The sequence below is a fragment of the Cherax quadricarinatus genome, chromosome 62 (assembly GCF_038502225.1).
Source record: "Cherax quadricarinatus isolate ZL_2023a chromosome 62, ASM3850222v1, whole genome shotgun sequence".
NCBI lineage: Eukaryota > Metazoa > Arthropoda > Malacostraca > Decapoda > Parastacidae > Cherax > Cherax quadricarinatus.
The window spans coordinates 3,577,494-3,602,493 of NC_091353.1; the positions used below are offsets into that span (position 1 = coordinate 3,577,494).

At 42.3% G+C, this 25,000-nt stretch overlaps 1 protein-coding gene across 1 annotated transcript in view; it reads left to right on the plus strand.

Moving 5' to 3' along the window:
• Nucleotides 1-316: 316 nt before the first annotated feature.
• LOC138854525 (metabotropic glutamate receptor 3-like) overlaps nt 317-25,000 on the plus strand; it is a gene marked incomplete at its 3' end in the record, with an annotated part of 340,673 nt that continues 315,989 nt past the window's right edge. The window contains exons 1-2 of the mRNA XM_070098299.1: nt 317-350; nt 794-949. Of these exons, the coding sequence (XP_069954400.1) occupies nt 317-350; nt 794-949 (190 nt within the window). The remainder of the gene's footprint in view (nt 351-793; nt 950-25,000) is intronic.

A 25,000-nucleotide genomic window follows, 5' to 3' on the forward strand; every position in this document is an offset into this window, starting at 1 on the left:
CAGATGTTTCTATTCTCCTTGTATCCCATCTACCTTTTACTCTCAGTGTAGCTACAACTATATATATAAATATATATAAATATATATACAAATAAATATATATATATATATATATATATATAAATATATATATATATATATATATATATATATATTTATATATACATATTATTCCCTGTGGTAAGGAATGTCTATTAAATTTATTCTTTTCATCCTGTACTGGAAGGGAAGTTCCCCTCGGGGAATACAGTTCCTTTACCCTGGCAGGGAACTTCCCTTCTGGCTCTTGAGTTCCTGCACTCTGGCGAGGAATTTCATGGCTGGTGGTGGGTATATTTCAGCTCCTCCAGGTTTGGCTGAATAAAGCAGGGAAACTTTATTTTCCTTATTTGTTTGTGAAGAATAATGTTTGTGGCACGTGTGTGTGTTTGTATGTGTGTGTGTGTGTTTGTATGTGTGGGTGTGTTTGTATGTGTGTGTGTGTGTTTGCATGTGTGTGTGTTTGTGTTTGTATGTGTGTGTGTTTATGTGTGTGTGTGTGTTTGTGAGTGTGAGTGAGGGTGTGTGAGTCTGAGTGAGTGTGTGTGTGTGTGTGTGTGTGTGTGTGTGTATGTGTGTGTGTGTGCGTGTGTGTGTGTAAGAGAGAGAGAGAGAGACTGCGAGAGTGTGTGTGAGAGAGAGTGTGTGCCAACAAATGATTGTGTCAGATTACCTACAGAATATCTAGCACCTGGACTAGCACCTGCGCCAACACCTAGCACTCTCACTGATCTCTGATAATCTCCTCACACAGGTGGCGTACAGGCCCTGGAGATCATGCTGTACACAATAGACTACATCAACAACAACATGAGTGACTTCCCAGCTGGTGTCAAACTGGGAGCATCAATCCTGGACGACTGTGACAAGGACTCCTACGGTCTCGAACAAGCGGTCGATTTCATCAAAGGTAAAGTCATCTTCAGAACCTTTAATATACTGTTAAACCTGTTATATTAATTTACTTTTTAACAAAGATATATATATGGTATGTACATACATATATATGGAGGTACCAACTCTAGAACTGTAGAGTAGAGAGGTGTGTACCCATTGCTGAAATCGGAGCCATTTGGAGAAAGTCTCCAGAGTGATGTGCACTCACAGTTTGAAGATGGGCAGTGTGGCATGCAAAGAGTACGTAACCTTTATTCGGCGCATGTACACACCTTCATTTACAGGCTATCTCCCCCAACCAGCGAACCAGGTTGCTAAGAGTTGATGATGGGGCCCCGTCGTTCAACTAGTGACCAGGTTCTAGCCAATAAGATGGTTTTGGCAATAGCAGAGGTTATGTGGGTACCACTCTCCTGTCTGCCCTTGTCATTCCCATTCTAGAGCTGGTTGAAGCACGGTCTGCTCTCTAGTGGCTTCTATTCTGCCTTGCTTACCGTGGAGTGCACTAATACCTCTCACTGTACATAGTGCATATAGTGTACATACTTCTGTTCTAATTGGTGAAGGTTAATATAAGCCAAAGGTTTTTCTGTTGTGTTTATTTTGCTCCCTTTACACCCAGGATAACAGGCCATTGGGACTCGTGGGTTGTAATAGGAAGTCTTCCAGTCTGATGTTACATCCCAAAAATTATGTCTTCGTCTTAATACTTCAATGAATGTTTATCAAGAAGACTGAAAAGACTGGAACCTGACTGACAGCTGACGTGGCTGACAGCTGACTTGGCTGACAACTGACGTGGCTGACAACTGACGTGGCTGACAGCTGTCGTAGATGACAGCTGACTTGGCTGACAGCTAACGTGGCTGACAGCTGATGTGGCTGACAGATGACGTGGCTGACAGCTGACGTGGCTGACACCTGACGTGGCTGACAGCTGACGTGGCTGACAGCTGACGTGGCTGACAGCTGACGTGACTGACAGCTGACGTGGCTGACAGCTGACGTGGCTGACAGCTGACGTGGCTGACAGCTGACGTGACTGACAGCTGACGTGGCTGACAGCTGACGTGGCTGACAGCTGACATGGCTGACAGCTGACCTGGCTGACAGCTGATCTAGCTTTCCTCAAGCGATAAGCACTTCTGGGACCTCTTTTTCTCAGAGTACGTATTAACTTTTTCAACAAATAATGTGAGAAAGTGTTCATTACTGCATGAACAGTGGCTGCTCTCTCACTCTCTCTATCTCTCTCTCTCTCTCTCTCACTCTCTCTCTCTCTCTCTCTCTCTCTCTCTCTCTCTCTCTCTCTCTCTCTCTCTCTCTCTCTCTCTCTCTCTCTCTCTCTCTCTCTCTCTCTCTCTCTCTCTCTCTCTCTCTCCTTATCACTCGTCACAATAGTTCGTGAGACTGAGTGAACAATTCATCTCGATATTACGAACCTTCACTCGATACTACGCACTTTTTCTTGTTACTGTGAACTTTTTTATTAAATTTCGAAGTGTTGTCTTGATAATGCAGTCTGTTGTCTTGATAATGCAGTCTGTTGTCTTGATAATGCAGTCTGTTGTCTTGATAATGCAGTCTGTTGTCTTGATAATGCAGTCTGTTGTCTTGATAATGCAGTCTGTTGTCTTGATAATGCGGTCTGTTGTCTTGATAACACAGTCTGTTGTCTTGATAATGCAGTCTGTTGTCTTGATAATGCAGTCTGTTGTCTTGATAATGCAGTCTGTTGTCTTGATAATACAGTCTGTTGTCTTGATAATGTGGTCTGTTGTCTTGATAACACAGTCTGTTGTCTTGATAATGCAGTCTGTTGTCTTGATAATACAGTCTGTTGTCTTGATAATGCGGTCTGTTGTCTTGATAACACAGTCTGTTGTCTTGATAATGCAGTCTGTTGTCTTGATAATGCAGTCTGTTGTCTTGATAATGCAGTCTGTTGTCTTGATAATACAGTCTGTTGTCTTGATAATGCGGTCTGTTGTCTTGATAACACAGTCTGTTGTCTTGATAATACAGTCTGTTGTCTTGATAATGCAGTCTATTGTCTTGATAATACAGTCTGTTGTTTTGATAATGCAGTCTGTTGTCTTGATAATGCAGTCTGTTGTCTTGATAATACAGTCTGTTGACTTGATAATACAGTCTGTTGTCTTGATAATGCAGTCTGTTGTCTTGATAATGCAGTCTGTTGTCTTGATAATGCAGTCTGTTGTCTTGATAATGCAGTCTGTTGTCTTGATAATGCAGTCTGTTGTCTTGATAATGCAGTCTGTTGTCTTGATAATACAGTCTGTTGACTTGATAATACAGTCTGTTGTCTTGATAATGCAGTCTGTTGTCTTGATAATGCAGTCTGTTGTCTTGATAATGCAGTCTGTTGTCTTGATAACACAGTCTGTTGTCTTGATAATGCAGTCTGTTGTCTTGATAATGCAGTCTGTTGTCTTGATAATGCAGTCTGTTTTCTTGATAATGCAGTCTGTTGTCTTGATAATGCAGTCTGTTTTCTTGATAATGCAGTCTGTTGTCTTGATAATGCAGTCTGTTTTCTTGATAATGCAGTCTGTTGTCTTGATAATGCAGTCTGTTGTCTTGATAATGCAGTCTGTTGTCTTGATAATGCAGTCTGTTTCCTTGATAATGCAGTCTGTTGTCTTGATAATGCAGTCTGTTGTCTTGATAATGCAGTCTGTTTTCTTGATAATGCAGTCTGTTGTCTTGATAATGCAGTCTGTTGTCTTGATAATGCAGTCTGTTGTCTTGATAATGCGGTCCGTTGTCTTGATAACACAGTCTGTTGTCTTGATAATGCAGTCTGTTGTCTTGATAATGCAGTCTGTTGTCTTGATAATGCAGTCTGTTGTCTTGATAATACAGTCTGTTGTCTTGATAATACAGTCTGTTGTCTTGATAATACAGTCTGTTGTCTTGATAATGCAGTCTGTTGTCTTGATAATGCAGTTTGTTGTCTTGATAATGCAGTCTGTTGTCTTGATAATGCAGTCTGTTGTCTTGATAATGCAGTCTGTTGTCTTGATAATGCAGTCTGTTGTCTTGATAATGCAGTCTGTTGTCTTGATAATGCAGTCTGTTGTCTTGATAATGCAGTCTGTTGTCTTGATAATGCAGTCTGTTGTCTTGATAATACAGTCTGTTGTCTTGATAATACAGTCTGTTGTCTTGATAATGCAGTCTGTTGTCTTGATAATACAGTCTGTTGTCTTGATAATACAGTCTGTTGTCTTGATAATACTGTGTATTGTTTTCTCCTTTGTCTTGACTTTGTCTTGACTTTGTCTTGACTTTGTCTTGACTCACCAACATAAAGGAACCAACGAGTAAATTCCATCACTTCCGGCCGCCACAACTTAATCAGAAACATCTGACTGGTAATCTGATTAACCTCCTCCTCCTTCTCCTCCTCCTCCTCCTTCTCCTCCTCCTCCTCCTTCTCCTCCTCCTCCTCCTCCTCCTCCTTCTCCTCCTCCTCCTCCTCCTCCTCCTCCTCCTCCTCCTTCTCCTCCTCCTCCTGCTGCTGCTGCTGCTCCTTTTCTGTTTTTGTCGCCAGGCAACAGTGAAGCAGTGGTGCTGTTGAGGGTATTAAACTGCTGCTGGCTGAGTGGCTAGGTGGGTAGCTGTAGCAGGGTGGGTGGGTAGGTGGCAGGGTGGGTGGGTTGGTAGCAGCGTGGGTGGGTGGGTAACCTTAAGCAGGGTGGGTGGGTGGGTAGCAGGGTGGGTGGGTTGGTAGCAGGGTGGGTGGGTGGGTAACCTTTAGCAGGGTGGGTGGGTGGGTAGCAGGGTGGGTGGGTGGGTAACAGGGTGGGTGGGTGGGTAGCAGGGTGGGTGGGTGGGTAGCAGGGTGGGTGGGAGTGTTGGTGAGAGCAGGAGAGGAAGATCATGGCTTGAATCACAATGATAGGAGACAGAGAGAGAGAGAGAGAGAGAGAGAGAGAGAGAGAGAGAGAGAGAGAGAGAGAGAGAGAGAGACGGAGAACTTTGGCATATCTACTGAGTACAACTCATGATCAAAGAGGCGGGGTCGTGTACTTTAATAAACGAGTACGTACTCACCTCAGTGATGTTACATTCCTTAATTACACGGCAATGATGCTCTTCACGTTATGTATGTACTCTCGTACCTAGGTACTAATACATGTGTACTAGTACCTGTGTACTAGTACCTGTGTACTAGTACCTGTGTACTAGTACCTGTGTACTAGTACCTGTGTACTAGTACCTGTGTACTAGTACCTGTGTACTAGTACCTGTGTACTAGTACCTGTGTACTAGTACCTGTGTACTAGCCTGGGCAATGTATAACATCTGAGTGCAAACACGAAGACTCCGTCAACTTGCTGATAGATAATGTGGACTCCATCAACTTGCTGATAGATAATGTGGACTCCATCAACTTGCTGATAGATAATGTGGACTCCATCAACTTGCTGATAGATAATGTGGACTCCATCAACTTGCTGATAGATAATGTGGACTCCATCAACTTGCTGATAGATAATGTGGACTCCATCAACTTGCTGATAGATAATGTGGACTCCATCAACTTGCTGATAGATAATGTGGACTCCATCAACTTGCTGATAGATAATGTGGACTCCATCAACTTGCTGATAGATAATGTGGACTCCATCAACTTGCTGATAGATAATGTGGACTCCATCAACTTGCTGATAGATAATGTGGACTCCATCAACTTGCTGATAGATAATGTGGACTCCATCAACTTGCTGATAGATAATGTGGACTCCATCAACTTGCTGATAGATAATGTGGACTCCATCAACTTGCTGATAGATAATGTGGACTCCATCAACTTGCTGATAGATAATGTGGACTCCATCAACTTGCTGATAGATAATGTGGACTCCATCAACTTGCTGATAGATAATGTGGACTCCATCAACTTGCTGATAGATAATGTGGACTCCATCAACTTGCTGATAGATAATGTGGACTCCATCAACTTGCTGATAGATAATGTGGACTCCATCAACTTGCTGATAGATAATGTGGACTCCATCAACTTGCTGATAGATAATGTGGACTCCATCAACTTGCTGATAGATAATGTGGACTCCATCAACTTGCTGATAGATAATGTGGACTCCATCAACTTGCTGATAGATAATGTGGACTCCATCAACTTGCTGATAGATAATGTGGACTCCATCAACTTGCTGATAGATAATGTGGACTCCATCAACTTGCTGATAGATAATGTGGACTCCATCAACTTGCTGATAGATAATGTGGACTCCATCAACTTGCTGATAGATAATGTGGACTCCATCAACTTGCTGATAGATAATGTGGACTCCATCAACTTGCTGATAGATAATGTGGACTCCATCAACTTGCTGATAGATAATGTGGACTCCATCAACTTGCTGATAGATAATGTGGACTCCATCAACTTGCTGATAGATAATGTGGACTCCATCAACTTGTGAGAGATAATGTGGACTCCATCAACTTGCTGATAGATAATGTGGACTCCATCAACTTGCTGATAGATAATGTGGACTCCATCAACTTGCTGATAGATAATTTGTCCATCAACTTGCTGACTCCATCAACTTGCTGATAGATAATGTGGACTCCATCAACTTGCTGATAGATAATGTGGACTCCATCAACTTGCTGATAGATAATGTGGACTCCATCCACTTGGTGATAGATAATGTGGACTCCATCAACTTGCTGATAGATAATGTGGACTCCATCAACTTGCTGATAGATAATGTGGACTCCGTCAAATTGCTGATAGATAATGAGTACTCCATCAACTTTGTGAGAGATAATGTGGACTCCATCAACTTGCTGATAGATAATGTGGACTCCATCAACTTGCTGATAGATAATGTGGACTCCATCAACTTGCTGATAGATAATTTGGACTCCATCAACTTGCTGATAGATAATGTGGACTCCATCAACTTGCTGATAGATAATGTGGACTCCATCAACTTGCTGATAGATAGATTGGACTCCATCAACTTGCTGATAGATAATGTGGACTCCATCAACTTGCTGATAGATAATGTGGACTCCATCAACTTGCTGATAGATAGATTGGACTCCATCAACTTGCTGATAGATAATGTGGACTCCATCAACTTGCTGATAGATAGATTGGACTCCATCAACTTGCTGATAGATAATGTGGACTCCATCAACTTGCTGATAGATAATGTTGACTCCATCAACTTGCTGATAGATAGATTGGACTCCATCAACTTGCTGATAGATAATGTGGACTCCATCAACTTGCTGATAGATAATGTGGACTCCATCAACTTGCTGATAGATAATGAGTACTCCATCAACTTGGTGAGAGATAATGTGGACTCCATCAACTTGCTGATAGATAATGAGTACTCCATCAACTTGGTGATAGATAATGAGTACTCCATCAACTTGCTGATAGATAATGTGGACTCCATCAACTTGCTGATAGATAATGAGTACTCCATCAACTTGCTGATAGATAATGTGGACTCCATCAACTTGCTGATAGATAATGAGTACTCCATCAACTTGGTGATAGATAATGTGGACTCCATCAACTTGCTGATAGATAATGTGGACTCCATCAACTTGATGATAGATAATGTGGACTCCATCAACTTGCTGATAGATAATGTGGACTCCATCAACTTGGTGATAGATAATGTGGACTCCATCAACTTGTTAATAGATAATGTGGACTCCATCAACTTGTTAATAGATAATGTGGACTCCATCAACTTGCTGATAGATAATGTGGAATCCATCCACTTGGTGATAGATAATGTGGAATCCATCCACTTGGTGATAGATAATGTGGACTCCATCAACTTGTTAATAGATAATGTGGACTCCATCAACTTGTTAATAGATAATGTGGACTCCATCAACTTGTTAATAGATAACGTGGACTCCATCAACTTGTTAATAGATAATGTGGACTCCATCAACTTGTTGATAGATAATGTGGACTCCATCAACTTGTTAATAGATAATGTGGACTCCATCAACTTGCTGATAGATAATGTGGACTCCATCAACTTGCTGATAGATAATGTGGACTCCATCAACTTGGTGATAGATAATGTGGACTCCATCCACTTGGTGATAGATAATGTGGACTCCATCAACTTGGTGATAGATAATGTGGACTCCATCAACTTGGTGATAGATAGATTGGACTCCATCAACTTGCTGATAGATAATGTGGACTCCATCAACTTGCTGATAGATAATGTGGACTCCATCAACTTGTTGATAGATAATGTGGACTCCATCAACTTGTTAATAGATAATGTGGAATCCATCCACTTGGTGATAGATAATGTGGACTCCATCCACTTGGTGATAGATAATGTGGACTCCATCCACTTGGTGATAGATAATGTGGACTCCATCCACTTGGTGATAGATAATGTGGACTCCATCAACTTGGTGATAGATAGATTGGACTCCATCAACTTGCTGATAGATAATGTGGACTCCATCAACTTGTTGATAGATAATGTGGACTCCATCAACTTGTTAATAGATAATGTGGACTCCATCAACTTGTTGATAGATAATGTGGAATCCATCCACTTGGTGATAGATAATGTGGACTCCATCAACTTGTTAATAGATAATGTGGACTCCATCAACTTGTTAATAGATAATGTGGACTCCATCAACTTGTTAATAGATAATGTGGACTCCATCAACTTGTTAATAGATAATGTGGACTCCATCAACTTGTTAATAGATAATGTGGACTCCATCAACTTGTTAATAGATAATGTGGACTCCATCAACTTGTTGATAGATAATGTGGACTCCATCAACTTGTTAATAGATAATGTGGACTCCATCAACTTGCTGATAGATAATGTGGACTCCATCAACTTGCTGATAGATAATGTGGACTCCATCAACTTGCTGATAGATAATGTGGACTCCATCCACTTGGTGATAGATAATGTGGACTCCATCAACTTGGTGATAGATAATGTGGACTCCATCAACTTGGTGATAGATAGATTGGACTCCATCAACTTGCTGATAGATAATGTGGACTCCATCAACTTGGTGATAGATAATGTGGACTCCATCCACTTGGTGATAGATAATGTGGACTCCATCCACTTGGTGATAGATAATGTGGACTCCATCCACTTGGTGATAGATAATGTGGACTCCATCAACTTGGTGATAGATAGATTGGACTCCATCAACTTGCTGATAGATAATGTGGACTCCATCAACTTGGTGATAGATAATGTGGACTCCATCCACTTGGTGATAGATAATGTGGACTCCATCCACTTGGTGATAGATAATGTGGACTCCATCCACTTGGTGATAGATAATGTGGACTCCATCAACTTGGTGATAGATAGATTGGACTCCATCAACTTGCTGATAGATAATGTGGACTCCATCAACTTGGTGATAGATAATGTGGACTCCATCCACTTGGTGATAGATAATGTGGACTCCATCCACTTGGTGATAGATAATGTGGACTCCATCCACTTGGTGATAGATAATGTGGACTCCATCAACTTGGTGATAGATAATGTGGACTCCATCCACTTGGTGATAGATAATGTGGACTCCATCAACTTGGTGATAGATAATGTGGACTCCATCAACTTGGTGATAGATAGATTGGACTCCATCAACTTGCTGATAGATAATGTGGACTCCATCAACTTGCTGATAGATAATGTGGTCTCTATCAACTTGCTGATAGATAATGTGGACTCCATCAACTTGGTGATAGATAATGTGGACTCCATCAACTTGGTGATAGATAATGTGGACTCACTTTAGCTTCAGCATATATATTAACATGATAGTATAAACATTGGTGACGTCAACTAACATGTTAAACAGAGACGCGTGACGACCTTCTTGCTGTGTTTAACATAAGTAACTTTGTTAACCTCTAACTCACACCTCTGTCTCCTCACTCCACCATAAACTATTATGGTCCAGTAGTAAACTATTATGGTCCAGTAGTAAACTCTTATGGTCCAGTAGTAAACTATTATGGTCCAGTAGTACACTGTTATGGTTCTTGCTGTGTTTAACATAAGTAACTTTGTTAACCTCTAACTCACACCTCTGTCTCCTCACTCCACCCAGTAGTAAACTATTATGGTCCAGTAGTAAACTATCCTGGTCCAGTAGTGAACTATTATGGTCCAGTAGTAAACTATCCTGGTCCAGTAGTAAACTATTATGGTCCAGTAGTAAACTATTATGGTCCAGTAGTAAACTATCCTGGTCCAGTAGTAAACTATTATGGTCCAGTAGTAAACTATCCTGGTCCAGTAGTAACCTATTATGGTCCAGTAGTAAACTATCCTGGTCCAGTAGTGAACTATTATGGTCCAGTAGTAAACTATTATGGTCCAGTAGTAAACTATTATGGTCCAGTAGTACACTGTTAAGGTTCTTGCTGTGTTTAACATAAGTAACTTTGTTAACCTCTAACTCACACCTCTGTCTCCTCACTCCACCCAGTAGTAAACTATTATCGTCCAGTAGTAAACTATCCTGGTTCAGTAGTGAACTATTATGGTCCAGTAGTAAACTATTATCGTCCAGTAGTAAACTATCCTGGTCCAGTAGTGAACTATTATCGTCAAGTAGTAAACTATTATGGTCCAGTAGTAAACTATCCTGGTCCAGTAGTGAACTATTATGGTCCAGTAGTAAACTATCCTGGTCCAGTAGTAACCTATTATGGTCCAGTAGTAAACTATCCTGGTCCAGTAGTAAACTATTATGGTCCAGTAGTAAACTATTATGGTCCAGTAGTAAACTATTATGGTCCAGAAGTAAACTATTATGGTCCAGTAGTAAACTATTATGGTCCAGAAGTAAACTATTATGGTCCAGTAGTAAACTATTATGGTCCAGTAGTAAACTATCCTGGTCCAGTAGTAAACTATCCTGGTCCAGTAGTAAACTATGCTGGTCCAGTAGTAAACTATCCTGCTCTAGTAGTAAACTATCCTGGTCCAATAGTAAACTATCTTCGTCCAGTAGTAAACTATCCTGGTGCAGTAATAAACTATTATGGTCCAGTAGTGAACTATTATGGTCCAGTAGTGATTTATCCTGGTCCAGTAGTGAAATATCCTGGTCCAGTAGTGAACTATCCTAGTTGAGTAGTGAATTATCCTGGTCGAGTAGTGAACTATTCTGGTCGAGCAGTGAACTATCCTTGTCCAGTAGTGATCTATCCTGGTCCAGTAATGAACTATCCTGGTCCAGTAGTGAACTCTCCTGGTCCAGTAGTGATCTATCCTGGTCCAGTAGTGAACTATCCTGGTCGAGTAGTGAACTATCCTGGTTCAGTAGTGATCTATCCTGGTATAGTAGTGAACTATCCTGGTTCAATAGTAAACTATCCTGGTCCAATAGTAAACTATCCTTGTTCAATAGTAAACTATCCTGGTCCATTAGTGAACTATCCTGGTTCAGTACTCAGTTATCCTCTTCCACTAGTGAACTATCCTGGTCCAGTAGTGAACTATCCTGGTTCACTAGTGAACTATCCTGGTCCAATAGTAAACTATCCTGGTTCAATAGTAAACTATTCTGGTCCAATAGTAAACTATCCTGGTCCAGTAGTAAACTATCCTGGTGCAGTAGTAAACTATTATGGTCCAGTAGTGAACTATTATGGTCCAGTAGTGAACTATCCTGGTCCAGTAGTGATCTATCCTGGTCCAGTAGTGAACTATCCTGGTCGAGTAGTGAACTATTCTGGTTCAGTAGTGATCTATCCTGGTCCAGTAGTGAACTATCCTGGTTCAGTAGTGAACTATCCTGGTTCAGTAGTGAACTATCCTTGTCCATTAGTGAACTACCATGGTCCAGTACTCAATTATCCTCTTGCACTAGTGAACTATCCTGGTCCAGTAGTGAACTATCCTGGTCCAATTGTGAACTATCCTGGTCCGGTAGTGAACTATCCTTTTCCATTAGTGAACTATCCTGGTCCAGTAGTGAACTATCCTGGTCCATTAGTGAACTATCCTGGGCCAGTACTCAATTATCCTCTTCCACTAGTGAACTATCCTGGTCCAGTAGTGAACTACTCTGGTTCAGTAGTGATCTATCCTGGTCCAGTAGTAATCTGTCCTGGTCCAGTAGTAAAATATCCTGGTCCAGTAGTGATCTATCCTGGTCCAGTAGTGATCTATCCTGGTCCAGTAGTGAAATATCCTGGTCCAGTATTTATCTATACTGGTCCAGTAGTGAACTACCCTGGTCCAGTAGTGATCTATGTGGAGGTACAGTTACTGTCCCGGTCCAGTAGTGATCTATGTGGAGGTACAGTTACTATCCTGGTCCAGTGGTGAACTATCTGGAGGTACAGTTACTATCCTGGTTCAGTAGTAAACTTTCCTGGTCCAGTAGTCATCTCTGTGAAGGTACAGTTACTATCCTGGTCCAGTAATGATCTCTGTGAAGGTACAGTTACTATCCTGGTCCAGTAATGATCTATGTGAAGGTACAGTTACTATCCTGGTCCAGTAATGATCTATGTGAAGGTACAGTTACTATCCTGGACCAGTAGTTATCTCTGTGAAGGTACAGTTACTATCGTGGTCCAGTAATGATCTATGTGAAGGTACAGTTACTATCGTGGTCCAGTAATGATCTATGTGAAGGTACAGTTACTATCCTGGTCCAGTAATGATCTCTGTGAAGGTACAGTTACTATCGTGGTCCAGTAATGATCTATGTGAAGGTACAGTTACTATCCTGGTCCAGTAGTTATCTCTGCGAAGGTACAGTTACTATCCTGGTCCAGTAATGATCTCTGTGAAGGTACAGTTACTATCGTGGTCCAGTAATGATCTCTGTGAAGGTACAGTTACTATCGTGGTCCAGTAATGATCTCTGTGAAGGTACAGTTACTATCGTGGTCCAGTAATGATCTATTTGAAGGTACAGTTACTATCCTGGTCCAGTAATGATCTCTGTGAAGGTACAGTTACTATCGTGGTCCAGTAATGATCTCTGTAAAGGTACAGTTACTTTCGTGGTCCAGTAATGATCTCTGTGAAGGTACAGTTACTATCCTGGTCCAGTAATGATCTCTGTGAAGGTACAGTTACTATCGTGGTCCAGTAATGATCTATTTGAAGGTACAGTTACTATCCTGGTCCAGTAATGATCTCTGTGAAGGTACAGTTACTATCCTGGTCCAGTAGTTATCTCTGTGAAGGTACAGTTACTATCCTGGTCCAGTAATGATCTCTGTGAAGGTACAGTTACTATCGTGGTCCAGTAGTCATCTCTGTGAAGGTACAGTTACTATCCTGGTCCAGTAATGATCTCTGTGAAGGTACACTTACTATCCTGGTCCAGTAGTGATCTATGTGAAGGTACAGTTACTATCCTGGTCCAGTAGTTATCTCTGTGAAGGTACAGTTACTATCCTGGTCCAGTAGTTATCTCTGTGAAGGTACAGTTACTATCGTGGTCCAGTAGTTATCTCTGTGAAGGTACAGTTACTATCCTGGTCCAGTAGTGATCTATGTGAAGGTATAGTTACTATCGTGGTCCAGTAATGATCTATGTGAAGGTACAGTTACTATCGTGGTCCAGTAGTTATCTCTGTGAAGGTACAGTTACTATCCTGGTCCAGTAGTTATCTCTGTGAAGGTACAGTTACTATCGTGGTCCAGTAGTTATCTCTGTGAAGGTACAGTTACTATCCTGGTCCAGTAATGATCTATGTGAAGGTACAGTTACTATCCTGGTCCAGTAGTGATCTATGTGAAGGTACAGTTACTATCCTGGTCCAGTAGTGATCTATGTGAAGGTGCAGTTACTATCGTGGTCCAGTAATGATCTATGTGAAGGTACAGTTACTATCCTGGTCCAGTAATGATCTATGTGAAGGTACAGTTACTATCCTGGTCCAGTAGTTATCTCTGTGAAGGTACAGTTACTATCCTGGTCCAGTAATGATCTATGTGAAGGTACAGTTACTATCCTGGTCCAGTAGTTATCTCTGTGAAGGTACAGTTACTATCCTGGTCCAGTAATGATCTATGTGAAGGCACAGTTACTATCGTGGTCCAGTAGTCATCTCTGTGAAGGTACAGTTACTATCCTGGTCCAGTAATGATCTCTGTGAAGGTACACTTACTATCCTGGTCCAGTAGTGATCTATGTGAAGGTACAGTTACTATCCTGGTCCAGTAGTTATCTCTGTGAAGGTACAGTTACTATCCTGGTCCAGTAATGATCTATGTGAAGGTACAGTTACTATCGTGGTCCAGTAGTTATCTCTGTGAAGGTACAGTTACTATCCTGGTCCAGTAATGATCTATGTGAAGGTACAGTTACTATCGTGGTCCAGTAATGATCTATGTGAAGGTACAGTTACTATCCTGGTCCAGTAATGATCTATGTGAAGGTACAGTTACTATCGTGGTCCAGTAGTTATCTCTGTGAAGGTACAGTTACTATCCTGGTCCAGTAATGATCTATGTGAAGGTACAGTTACTATCGTGGTCCAGTAATGATCTATGTGAAGGTACAGTTACTATCGTGGTCCAGTAATGATCTATGTGAAGGTACAGTTACTATCCTGGTCCAGTAGTTATCTCTGTGAAGGTACAGTTACTATCGTGGTCCAGTAATGATCTCTGGGAAGGTACAGTTACTATCCTGGTCCAGTAGTGATCTATGTGAAGGTACAGTTACTACCGTGGTCCAGTAATGATCTCTGGGAAGGTACAGTTACTATCCTGGTCCAGTAATGATCTATGTGAAGGTACAGTTACTATCCTGGTCCAGTAGTGATCTATGTGAAGGTACAGTTACTATCCTGGTCCAGTAGTGATCTATGTGAAGGTGCAGTTACTATCGTGGTCCAGTAATGATCTATGTGAAGGTACAGTTACTATCCTGGTCCAGTAATGATCTATGTGAAGGTACAGTTACTATCCTGGTCCAGTAGTTATCTTTGTGAAGGTACAGTTACTATCCTGGTCCAGTAGTGATCTCTGTGAAGGTACAGTTACTATCCTGGTCCTTTAATGATCTATGTGAAGGTACAGTTACTATACTGGTCCAGTAGTTATCTCTGTGAAGGTACAGTTACTATCCTGGTCCAGTAGTTATCTCTGTGAAGGTACAGTTACTATCCTGGTCCAGTAGTTATCTCTGTGAAGGTACAGTTACTATCCTGGTCCAGTAATGATCTATGTGAAGGTACAGTTACTATCCTGGTCCAGTAGTTATCTCTGTGAAGGTACAGTTACTATCCTGGTCCAGTAATGATCTCTGTGAAGGTACAGTTACTATCGTGGTCCAGTAATGATCTATTTGAAGGTACAGTTACTATCCTGGTCCAGTAGTTATCTCTGTGAAGGTACAGTTACTATCCTGGTCCAGTAATGATCTATGTGAAGGTACAGTTACTATCCTGGTCCAGTAGTTATCTCTGTGAAGGTACAGTTACTATCCTGGTCCAGTAATGATCTATGTGAAGGTACAGTTACTATCCTGGTCCAGTAGTTATCTCTGTGAAGGTGCAGTTACTATCGTGGTCCAGTAATGATCTATGTGAAGGTACAGTTACTATCCTGGTCCAGTAATGATCTCTGTGAAGGTACAGTTACTATCGTGGTCCAGTAATGATCTATTTGAAGGTACAGTTACTATCCTGGTCCAGTAATGATCTCTGTGAAGGTACAGTTACTATCGTGGTCCAGTAATGATCTCTGTGAAGGTACAGTTACTATCCTGGTCCAGTAATGATCTATTTGAAGGTACAGTTACTATCCTGGTCCAGTAATGATTTCTGTGAAGGTACAGTTACTATCCTGGTCCAGTAATGATCTCTGTGAAGGTACAGTTACTATCGTGGTCCAGTAGTCATCTCTGTGAAGGTACAGTTACTATCCTGGTCCAGTAATGATCTCTGTGAAGGTACACTTACTATTCTGGTCCAGTAGTTATCTCTGTGAAGGTACAGTTACTATCCTGGTCCAGTAGTTATCTATGTGAAGGTACAGTTACTATCGTGGTCCAGTAATGATCTCTGTGAAGGTACAGTTACTATCCTGGTCCAGTAATGATCTATGTGAAGGTACAGTTACTATCCTGGTCCAGTAGTGATCTATGTGAAGGTGCAGTTACTATCGTGGTCCAGTAATGATCTATGTGAAGGTACAGTTACTATCCTGGTCCAGTAATGATCTATGTGAAGGTACAGTTACTATCCTGGTCCAGTAGTTATCTCTGTGAAGGTACAGTTACTATCCTGGTCCAGTAATGATCTATGTGAAGGTACAGTTACTATCCTGGTCCAGTAGTTATCTCTGTGAAGGTACAGTTACTATCCTGGTCCAGTAGTTATCTCTGTGAAGGTACAGTTACTATCCTGGTCCAGTAGTTATCTCTGTGAAGGTACAGTTACTATCCTGGTCCAGTAATGATCTATGTGAAGGTACAGTTACTATCCTGGTCCAGTAGTTTTCTCTGTGAAGGTACAGTTACTATCCTGGTCCAGTAATGATCTATGTGAAGGTACAGTTACTATCGTGGTCCAGTAATGATCTCTGTGAAGGTACAGTTACTATCGTGGTCCAGTAGTCATCTCTGTGAAGGTACAGTTACTATCCTGGTCCAGAAATGATCTCTGTGAAGGTACACTTACTATCCTGGTCCAGTAGTGATCTATGTGAAGGTACAGTTACTATCCTGGTCCAGTAGTTATCTCTGTGAAGGTACAGTTACTATCCTGGTCCATTAGTTATCTCTGTGAAGGTACAGTTACTATCCTGGTCCATTAGTTATCTCTGTGAAGGTACAGTTACTATCCTGGTCCAGTAGTTATCTCTGTGAAGGTACAGTTACTATCCTGGTCCATTAGTTATCTCTGTGAAGGTACAGTTACTATCCTGGTCCAGTAGTTATCTCTGTGAAGGTACAGTTACTATCCTGGTCCATTAGTTATCTCTGTGAAGGTACAGTTACTATCCTGGTCCATTAGTTATCTCTGTGAAGGTACAGTTACTATCCTGGTCCAGTAGTTATCTCTGTGAAGGTACAGTTACTATCCTGGTCCAGTAATGATCTATGTGAAGGTACAGTTACTATCGTGGTCCAGTAATGATCTATGTGAAGGTACAGTTACTATCCTGGTCCAGTAATGATCTATGTGAAGGTACAGTTACTATCGTGGTCCAGTAATGATCTATGTGAAGGTACAGTTACTATCGTGGTCCAGTAATGATCTCTGTGAAGGTACAGTTACTATCCTGGTCCAGTAATGATCTATGTGAAGGTACAGTTACTATCGTGGTCCAGTAATGATCTATGTGAAGGTACAGTTACTATCCTGGTCCAGTAATGATCTCTGTGAAGGTACAGTTACTATCGTGGTCCAGTAATGATCTATTTGAAGGTACAGTTACTATCCTGGTCCAGTAATGATCTCTGTGAAGGTACAGTTACTATCCTGGTCCAGTAATGATCTCTGTGAAGGTACAGTTACTATCGTGGTCCAGTAGTCATCTCTGTGAAGGTACAGTTACTATCCTGGTCCAGTAATGATCTCTGTGAAGGTACACTTACTATCCTGGTCCAGTAGTGATCTATGTGAAGGTACAGTTACTATCCTGGTCCAGTAGTTATCTCTGTGAAGGTACAGTTACTATCCTGGTCCAGTAGTTATCTCTGTGAAGGTACAGTTACTATCGTGGTCCAGTAATGATCTCTGTGAAGGTACAGTTACTATCCTGGTCCAGTAGTGATCTATGTGAAGGTACAGTTACTATCGTGGTCCAGTAATGATCTCTGTGAAGGTACAGTTACTATCCTGGTCCAGTAATGATCTATGTGAAGGTACAGTTACTATCCTGGTCCAGTAGTGATCTATGTGAAGGTACAGTTACTATCCTGGTCCAGTAGTGATCTATGTGAAGGTGCAGTTACTATCGTGGTCCAGTAATGATCTATGTGAAGGTACAGTTACTATCCTGGTCCAGTAATGATCTATGTGAAGGTACAGTTACTATCCTGGTCCAGTAGTTATCTCTGTGAAGGTACAGTTACTATCCTGGTCCAGTAATGATCTATGTGAAGGTACAGTTACTATCCTGGTCCAGTAGTTATCTCTGTGAAGGTACAGTTACTATCCTGGTCCAGTAATGATCTATGTGAAGGTACAGTTACTATCCTGGTCCATTAGTTATCTCTGTGAAGGTACAGTTACTATCCTGGTCCATTAGTTATCTCTGTGAAGGTACAGTTACTATCCTGGTCCAGTAGTTATCTCTGTGAAGGTACAGTTACTATCCTGGTCCAGTAGTTATCTCTGTGAAGGTACAGTTACTATCCTGGTCCAGTAATGATCTATGTGAAGGTACAGTTACTATCCTGGTCCAGTAATGATCTATGTGAAGGTACAGTTACTATCCTGGTCCAGTAGTTATCTCTGTGAAGGTACAGTTACTATCCTGGTCCAGTAATGATCTATGTGAAGGTACAGTTACTATCCTGGTCCAGTAGTTATCTCTGTGAAGGTACAGTTACTATCCTGGTCCAGTAGTTATCTCTGTGAAGGTACAGTTACTATCCTGGTCCAGTAGTTATCTCTGTGAAGGTACAGTTACTATCCTGGTCCAGTAATGATCTATGTGAAGGTACAGTTACTATCCTGGTCCAGTAGTTTTCTCTGTGAAGGTACAGTTACTATCCTGGTCCAGTAATGATCTATGTGAAGGTACAGTTACTATCGTGGTCCAGTAATGATCTCTGTGAAGGTACAGTTACTATCGTGGTCCAGTAGTCATCTCTGTGAAGGTACAGTTACTATCCTGGTCCAGAAATGATCTCTGTGAAGGTACACTTACTATCCTGGTCCAGTAGTGATCTATGTGAAGGTACAGTTACTATCCTGGTCCAGTAGTTATCTCTGTGAAGGTACAGTTACTATCCTGGTCCATTAGTTATCTCTGTGAAGGTACAGTTACTATCCTGGTCCATTAGTTATCTCTGTGAAGGTACAGTTACTATCCTGGTCCAGTAGTTATCTCTGTGAAGGTACAGTTACTATCCTGGTCCATTAGTTATCTCTGTGAAGGTACAGTTACTATCCTGGTCCAGTAGTTATCTCTGTGAAGGTACAGTTACTATCCTGGTCCAGTAGTTATCTCTGTGAAGGTGCAGTTACTATCGTGGTCCAGTAATGATCTATGTGAAGGTACAGTTACTATCCTGGTCCAGTAATGATCTATGTGAAGGTACAGTTACTATCCTGGTCCAGTAGTTATCTCTGTGAAGGTACAGTTACTATCCTGGTCCAGTAGTTATCTCTGTGAAGGTACAGTTACTATCGTGGTCCAGTAATGATCTATGTGAAGGTACAGTTACTATCCTGTTACTATCCTGGTCCAGTAATGATCTATGTGAAGGTACAGTTACTATCCTGGTCCAGTAGTTATCTCTGTGAAGGTACAGTTACTATCCTGGTCCAGTAGTTATCTCTGTGAAGGTACAGTTACTATCCTGGTCCAGTAGTTATCTCTGTGAAGGTACAGTTACTATCCTGGTCCAGTAATGATCTATGTGAAGGTACAGTTACTATCCTGGTCCAGTAGTTTTCTCTGTGAAGGTACAGTTACTATCCTGGTCCAGTAATGATCTATGTGAAGGTACAGTTACTATCGTGGTCCAGTAATGATCTCTGTGAAGGTACAGTTACTATCGTGGTCCAGTAGTCATCTCTGTGAAGGTACAGTTACTATCCTGGTCCAGAAATGATCTCTGTGAAGGTACACTTACTATCCTGGTCCAGTAGTGATCTATGTGAAGGTACAGTTACTATCCTGGTCCAGTAGTTATCTCTGTGAAGGTACAGTTACTATCCTGGTCCATTAGTTATCTCTGTGAAGGTACAGTTACTATCCTGGTCCATTAGTTATCTCTGTGAAGGTACAGTTACTATCCTGGTCCAGTAGTTATCTCTGTGAAGGTACAGTTACTATCCTGTCCATTAGTTATCTCTGTGAAGGTACAGTTACTATCCTGGTCCAGTAGTTATCTCTGTGAAGGTACAGTTACTATCCTGGTCCATTAGTTATCTCTGTGAAGGTACAGTTACTATCCTGGTCCATTAGTTATCTCTGTGAAGGTACAGTTACTATCCTGGTCCAGTAGTTATCTCTGTGAAGGTACAGTTACTATCCTGGTCCAGTAATGATCTATGTGAAGGTACACTTACTATCCTGATAGTGATCTATGTGAAGGTACAGTTACTATCCTGGTCCATTAGTTATCTCTGTGAAGGTACAGTTACTATCCTGGTCCAGTAGTTATCTCTGTGAAGGTACAGTTACTATCGTGGTCCAGTAATGATCTCTGTGAAGGTACAGTTACTATCCTGGTCCAGTAGTGATCTATGTGAAGGTACAGTTACTATCGTGGTCCAAGGTGAAGGTACAGTTACTATCCTGGTCCAGTAATGATCTATGTGAAGGTACAGTTACTATCCTGGTCCAGTAGTGATCTATGTGAAGGTACAGTTACTATCCTGGTCCAGTAGTGATCTATGTGAAGGTGCAGTTACTATCGTGGTCCAGTAATGATCTATGTGAAGGTACAGTTACTATCCTGGTCCAGTAATGATCTATGTGAAGGTACAGTTACTATCCTGGTCCAGTAGTTATCTCTGTGAAGGTACAGTTACTATCCTGGTCCAGTAATGATCTATGTGAAGGTACAGTTACTATCCTGGTCCAGTAGTTATCTCTGTGAAGGTACAGTTACTATCCTGGTCCAGTAATGATCTATGTGAAGGTACAGTTACTATCCTGGTCCATTAGTTATCTCTGTGAAGGTACAGTTACTATCCTGGTCCATTAGTTATCTCTGTGAAGGTACAGTTACTATCCTGGTCCAGTAGTTATCTCTGTGAAGGTACAGTTACTATCCTGGTCCAGTAATGATCTATGTGAAGGTACAGTTACTATCCTGGTCCAGTAATGATCTATGTGAAGGTACAGTTACTATCCTGGTCCAGTAGTTTTCTCTGTGAAGGTACAGTTACTATCCTGGTCCAGTAATGATCTATGTGAAGGTACAGTTACTATCCTGGTCCAGTAGTTATCTCTGTGAAGGTACAGTTACTATCCTGGTCCAGTAATGATCTATGTGAAGGTACAGTTACTATCCTGGTCCAGTAGTTTTCTCTGCGAAGGTACAGTTACTATCCTTGTCCAGTAATGATCTATGTGAAGGTACAGTTACTATCCTGGTCCAGTAGTTATCTCTGTGAAGGTACAGTTACTATCCTGGTCCAGTAGTGATCTATGTGAAGGTACAGTTACTATCCTGGTCCAGTAGTTATCTCTGTGAAGGTACAGTTACTATCCTGGTCCAGTAGTGATCTATGTGAAGGTACAGTTACTATCCTGGTCCAGCAGCGATCTATGTGAAGGTACAGTTACTATCCTGGTCCAGTAGTGATCTATGTGAAGGTACAGTTACTATCGTGGTCCAGTAGTGATCTATGTGAAGGTGCAGTTACTATCGTGGTCCAGTAGTGATCTATGTGAAGGTGCAGTTACTATCGTGGTCCAGTAGTGATCTATGTGAAGGTGCAGTTACTATCGTGGTCCAGTAGTGATCTATGTGAAGGTGCAGTTACTATCGTGGTCCAGTAGTGATCTATGTGAAGGTGCAGTTACTATCGTGGTCCAGTAGTGATCTATGTGAAGGTACAAGTTACTATCCTGGTCCAGTAGTGATCTATGTGAAGGTACAGTTACTGTCGTGGTCCAGTAGTGATCTATGTGAAGGTACAAGTTACTATCCTGGTCCAGTAGTGATCTATGTGAAGGTGCAGTTACTATCGTGGTCTAGTAGTGATCTACGCTATTACATAATCACTAACGGCTGTCTTAAAAACACTGATGATTCCAACTGAACGAGGTAAAGAGTCTTCAGGTATAACCTAGCGGCCCGGAAGCTGACACCACTTACACATATATCGTATCTGCTCGATAGTAGAGGTTGCAAGACTCTGTACGAGGCACAAGTGCGCTCGTACCTCGAGTATGCTCCACTTTCTTGGATCCATCCATCCACTGACTTATCTACGATTTCTTGGTAATATTCAGAGCAGAAAAAAACGACTCATCTCTCGCCTGGAGAGATCTGTCATTCAACACAGGAGGGATGTGGGTGGCCTTAGTGTTATGTACATGGTCATAACCTATACCACAAGACGGGCAGCCAACAGCAACTACACTCTGGCTGTAACTTTCTCAATAACATCACTTCATCTGAGAATATTTATTCCTGGAATGACTCGAGTCTGGAACACTCCTGGAATGACTCTTGTCTGGAACACTCCTGGAATGACTCTTGTCTGGAACACTCCTGGAATGACTCTTGTCTGGAACACTCCTGGAATGACTCTTGTCTGGAACACTCCTGGAATGACTCTTGTCTGGAACACTCCTGGAATGACTCTTGTCTGGAACACTCCTGGAATGACTCTTGTCTGGAACACTCCTGGAATGACTCGAGTCTGGAACACTCCTGGAATGACTCTTGTCTGGAACACTCCTGGAATGACTCTTGTCTGGAACACTCCTGGAATGACTCGAGTCTGGAACACTCCTGGAATGACTCTTGTCTGGAACACTCCTGGAATGACTCGAGTCTGGAACACTCCTGGAATGACTCTTGTCTGGAACACTCCTGGAATGACTCTTGTCTGGAACACTCCTGGAATGACTCTTGTCTGGAACACTCCTGGAATGACTCTTGTCTGGAACACTCCTGGAATGACTCTTGTCTGGAACACTCCTGGAATGACTCGAGTCTGGAACACTCCTGGAATGACTCTTGTCTGGAACACTCCTGGAATGACTCTTGTCTGGAACACTCCTGGAATGACTCTTGTCTGGAACACTCCTGGAATGAATCTTGTCTGGAACACTCCTGGAATGACTCTTGTCTGGAACACTCCTGGAATGACTCTTGTCTGGAACACTCCTGGAATGACTCTTGTCTGGAACACTCCTGGAATGACTCTTGTCTGGAACACTCCTGGAATGACTCTTGTCTGGAACACTCCTGGAATGACTCTTGTCTGGAACACTCCTGGAATGACTCTTGTCTGGAACACTCCTGGAATGACTCTTGTCTGGAACACTCCTGGAATGACTCTTGTCTGGAACACTCCTGGAATGACTCTTGTCTGGAACACTCCTGGAATGACTCTTGTCTGGAACACTCCTGGAATGACTCTTGTCTGGAACACTCCTGGAATGACTCTTGTCTGGAACACTCCTGGAATGACTCTTGTCTGGAACACTCCTGGAATGACTCTTGTCTGGAACACTCCTGGAATGACTCTTGTCTGGAACACTCCTGGAATGACTCTTGTCTGGAACACTCCTGGAATGACTCTTGTCTGGAACACTCCTGGAATGACTCTTGTCTGGAACACTCCTGGAATGACTCTTGTCTGGAACACTCCTGGAATGACTCTTGTCTGGAACACTCCTGGAATGACTCTTGTCTGGAACACTCCTGGAATGACTCTTGTCTGGAACACTCCTGGAATGACTCTTGTCTGGAACACTCCTGGAATGACTCTTGTCTGGAACACTCCTGGAATGACTCTTGTCTGGAACACTCCTGGAATGACTCTTGTCTGGAACACTCCTGGAATGACTCGAGTCTGGAACACTCCTGGAATGACTCTTGTCTGGAACATTCCTGGAATGACTCTTGTCTGGAACACTCCTGGAATGACTCTTGTCTGGAACACTCCTGGAATGACTCTTGTCTGGAAGACTCCTGGAATGACTCTTGTCTGGAACACTCCTGGAATGACTCTTGTCTGGAACACTCCTGGAATGACTCTTGTCTGGAACACTCCTGGAATGACTCTTGTCTGGAACACTCCTGGAATGACTCTTGTCTGGAACACTCCTGGAATGACTCTTGTCTGGAACACTCCTGGAATGACTCTTGTCTGGAACACTCCTGGAATGACTCTTGTCTGGAACACTCCTGGAATGACTCTTGTCTGGAACACTCCTGGAATGACTCTTGTCTGGAACACTCCTGGAATGACTCTTGTCTGGAACACTCCTGGAATGACTCTTGTCTGGAACACTCCTGGAATGACTCTTGTCTGGAACACTCCTGGAATGACTCTTGTCTGGAACACTCCTGGAATGACTCTTGTCTGGAAGACTCCTGGAATGACTCTTGTCTGGAACACTCCTGGAATGACTCTTGTCTGGAACACTCCTGGAATGACTCTTGTCTGGAACACTCCTGGAATGACTCTTGTCTGGAACACTCCTGGAATGACTCTTGTCTGGAACACTCCTGGAATGACTCTTGTCTGGAAGACTCCTGGAATGACTCTTGTCTGGAACACTCCTGGAATGATTCTTGTCTGGAACACTCCTGGAATGACTCTTGTCTGGAACACTCCTGGAATTACTCTTGTCTGGAACACTCCTGGAATGACTCTTGTCTGGAACACTCCTGGAATGACTCTTGTCTGGAACACTCCTGGAATGACTCTTGTCTGGAACACTCCTGGAATGACTCTTGTCTGGAACACTCCTGGAATGACTCTTGTCTGGAACACTCCTGGAATGACTCTTGTCTGGAACACTCCTGGAATGACTCTTGTCTGGAACACTCCTGGAATGACTCTTGTCTGGAACACTCCTGGAATGACTCTTGTCTGGAACACTCCTGGAATGACTCTTGTCTGGAACACTCCTGGAATGACTCTTGTCTGGAACACTCCTGGAATGACTCTTGTCTGGAACACGTTCGTACATCATAATGACATCAATGAAATGAAGTCAGTTGACCAACTGGCCCACAGCTGGACCACAGCTGGACCACAGCTGGCCCACAGCTGGCCCACAACTGGACCACAACTGGACCACAACTAGACCACAGCTGGCCCACAACTAGACCACAGCTGGCCCACAACTGGACCACAACTGGACCACAGCTGGCC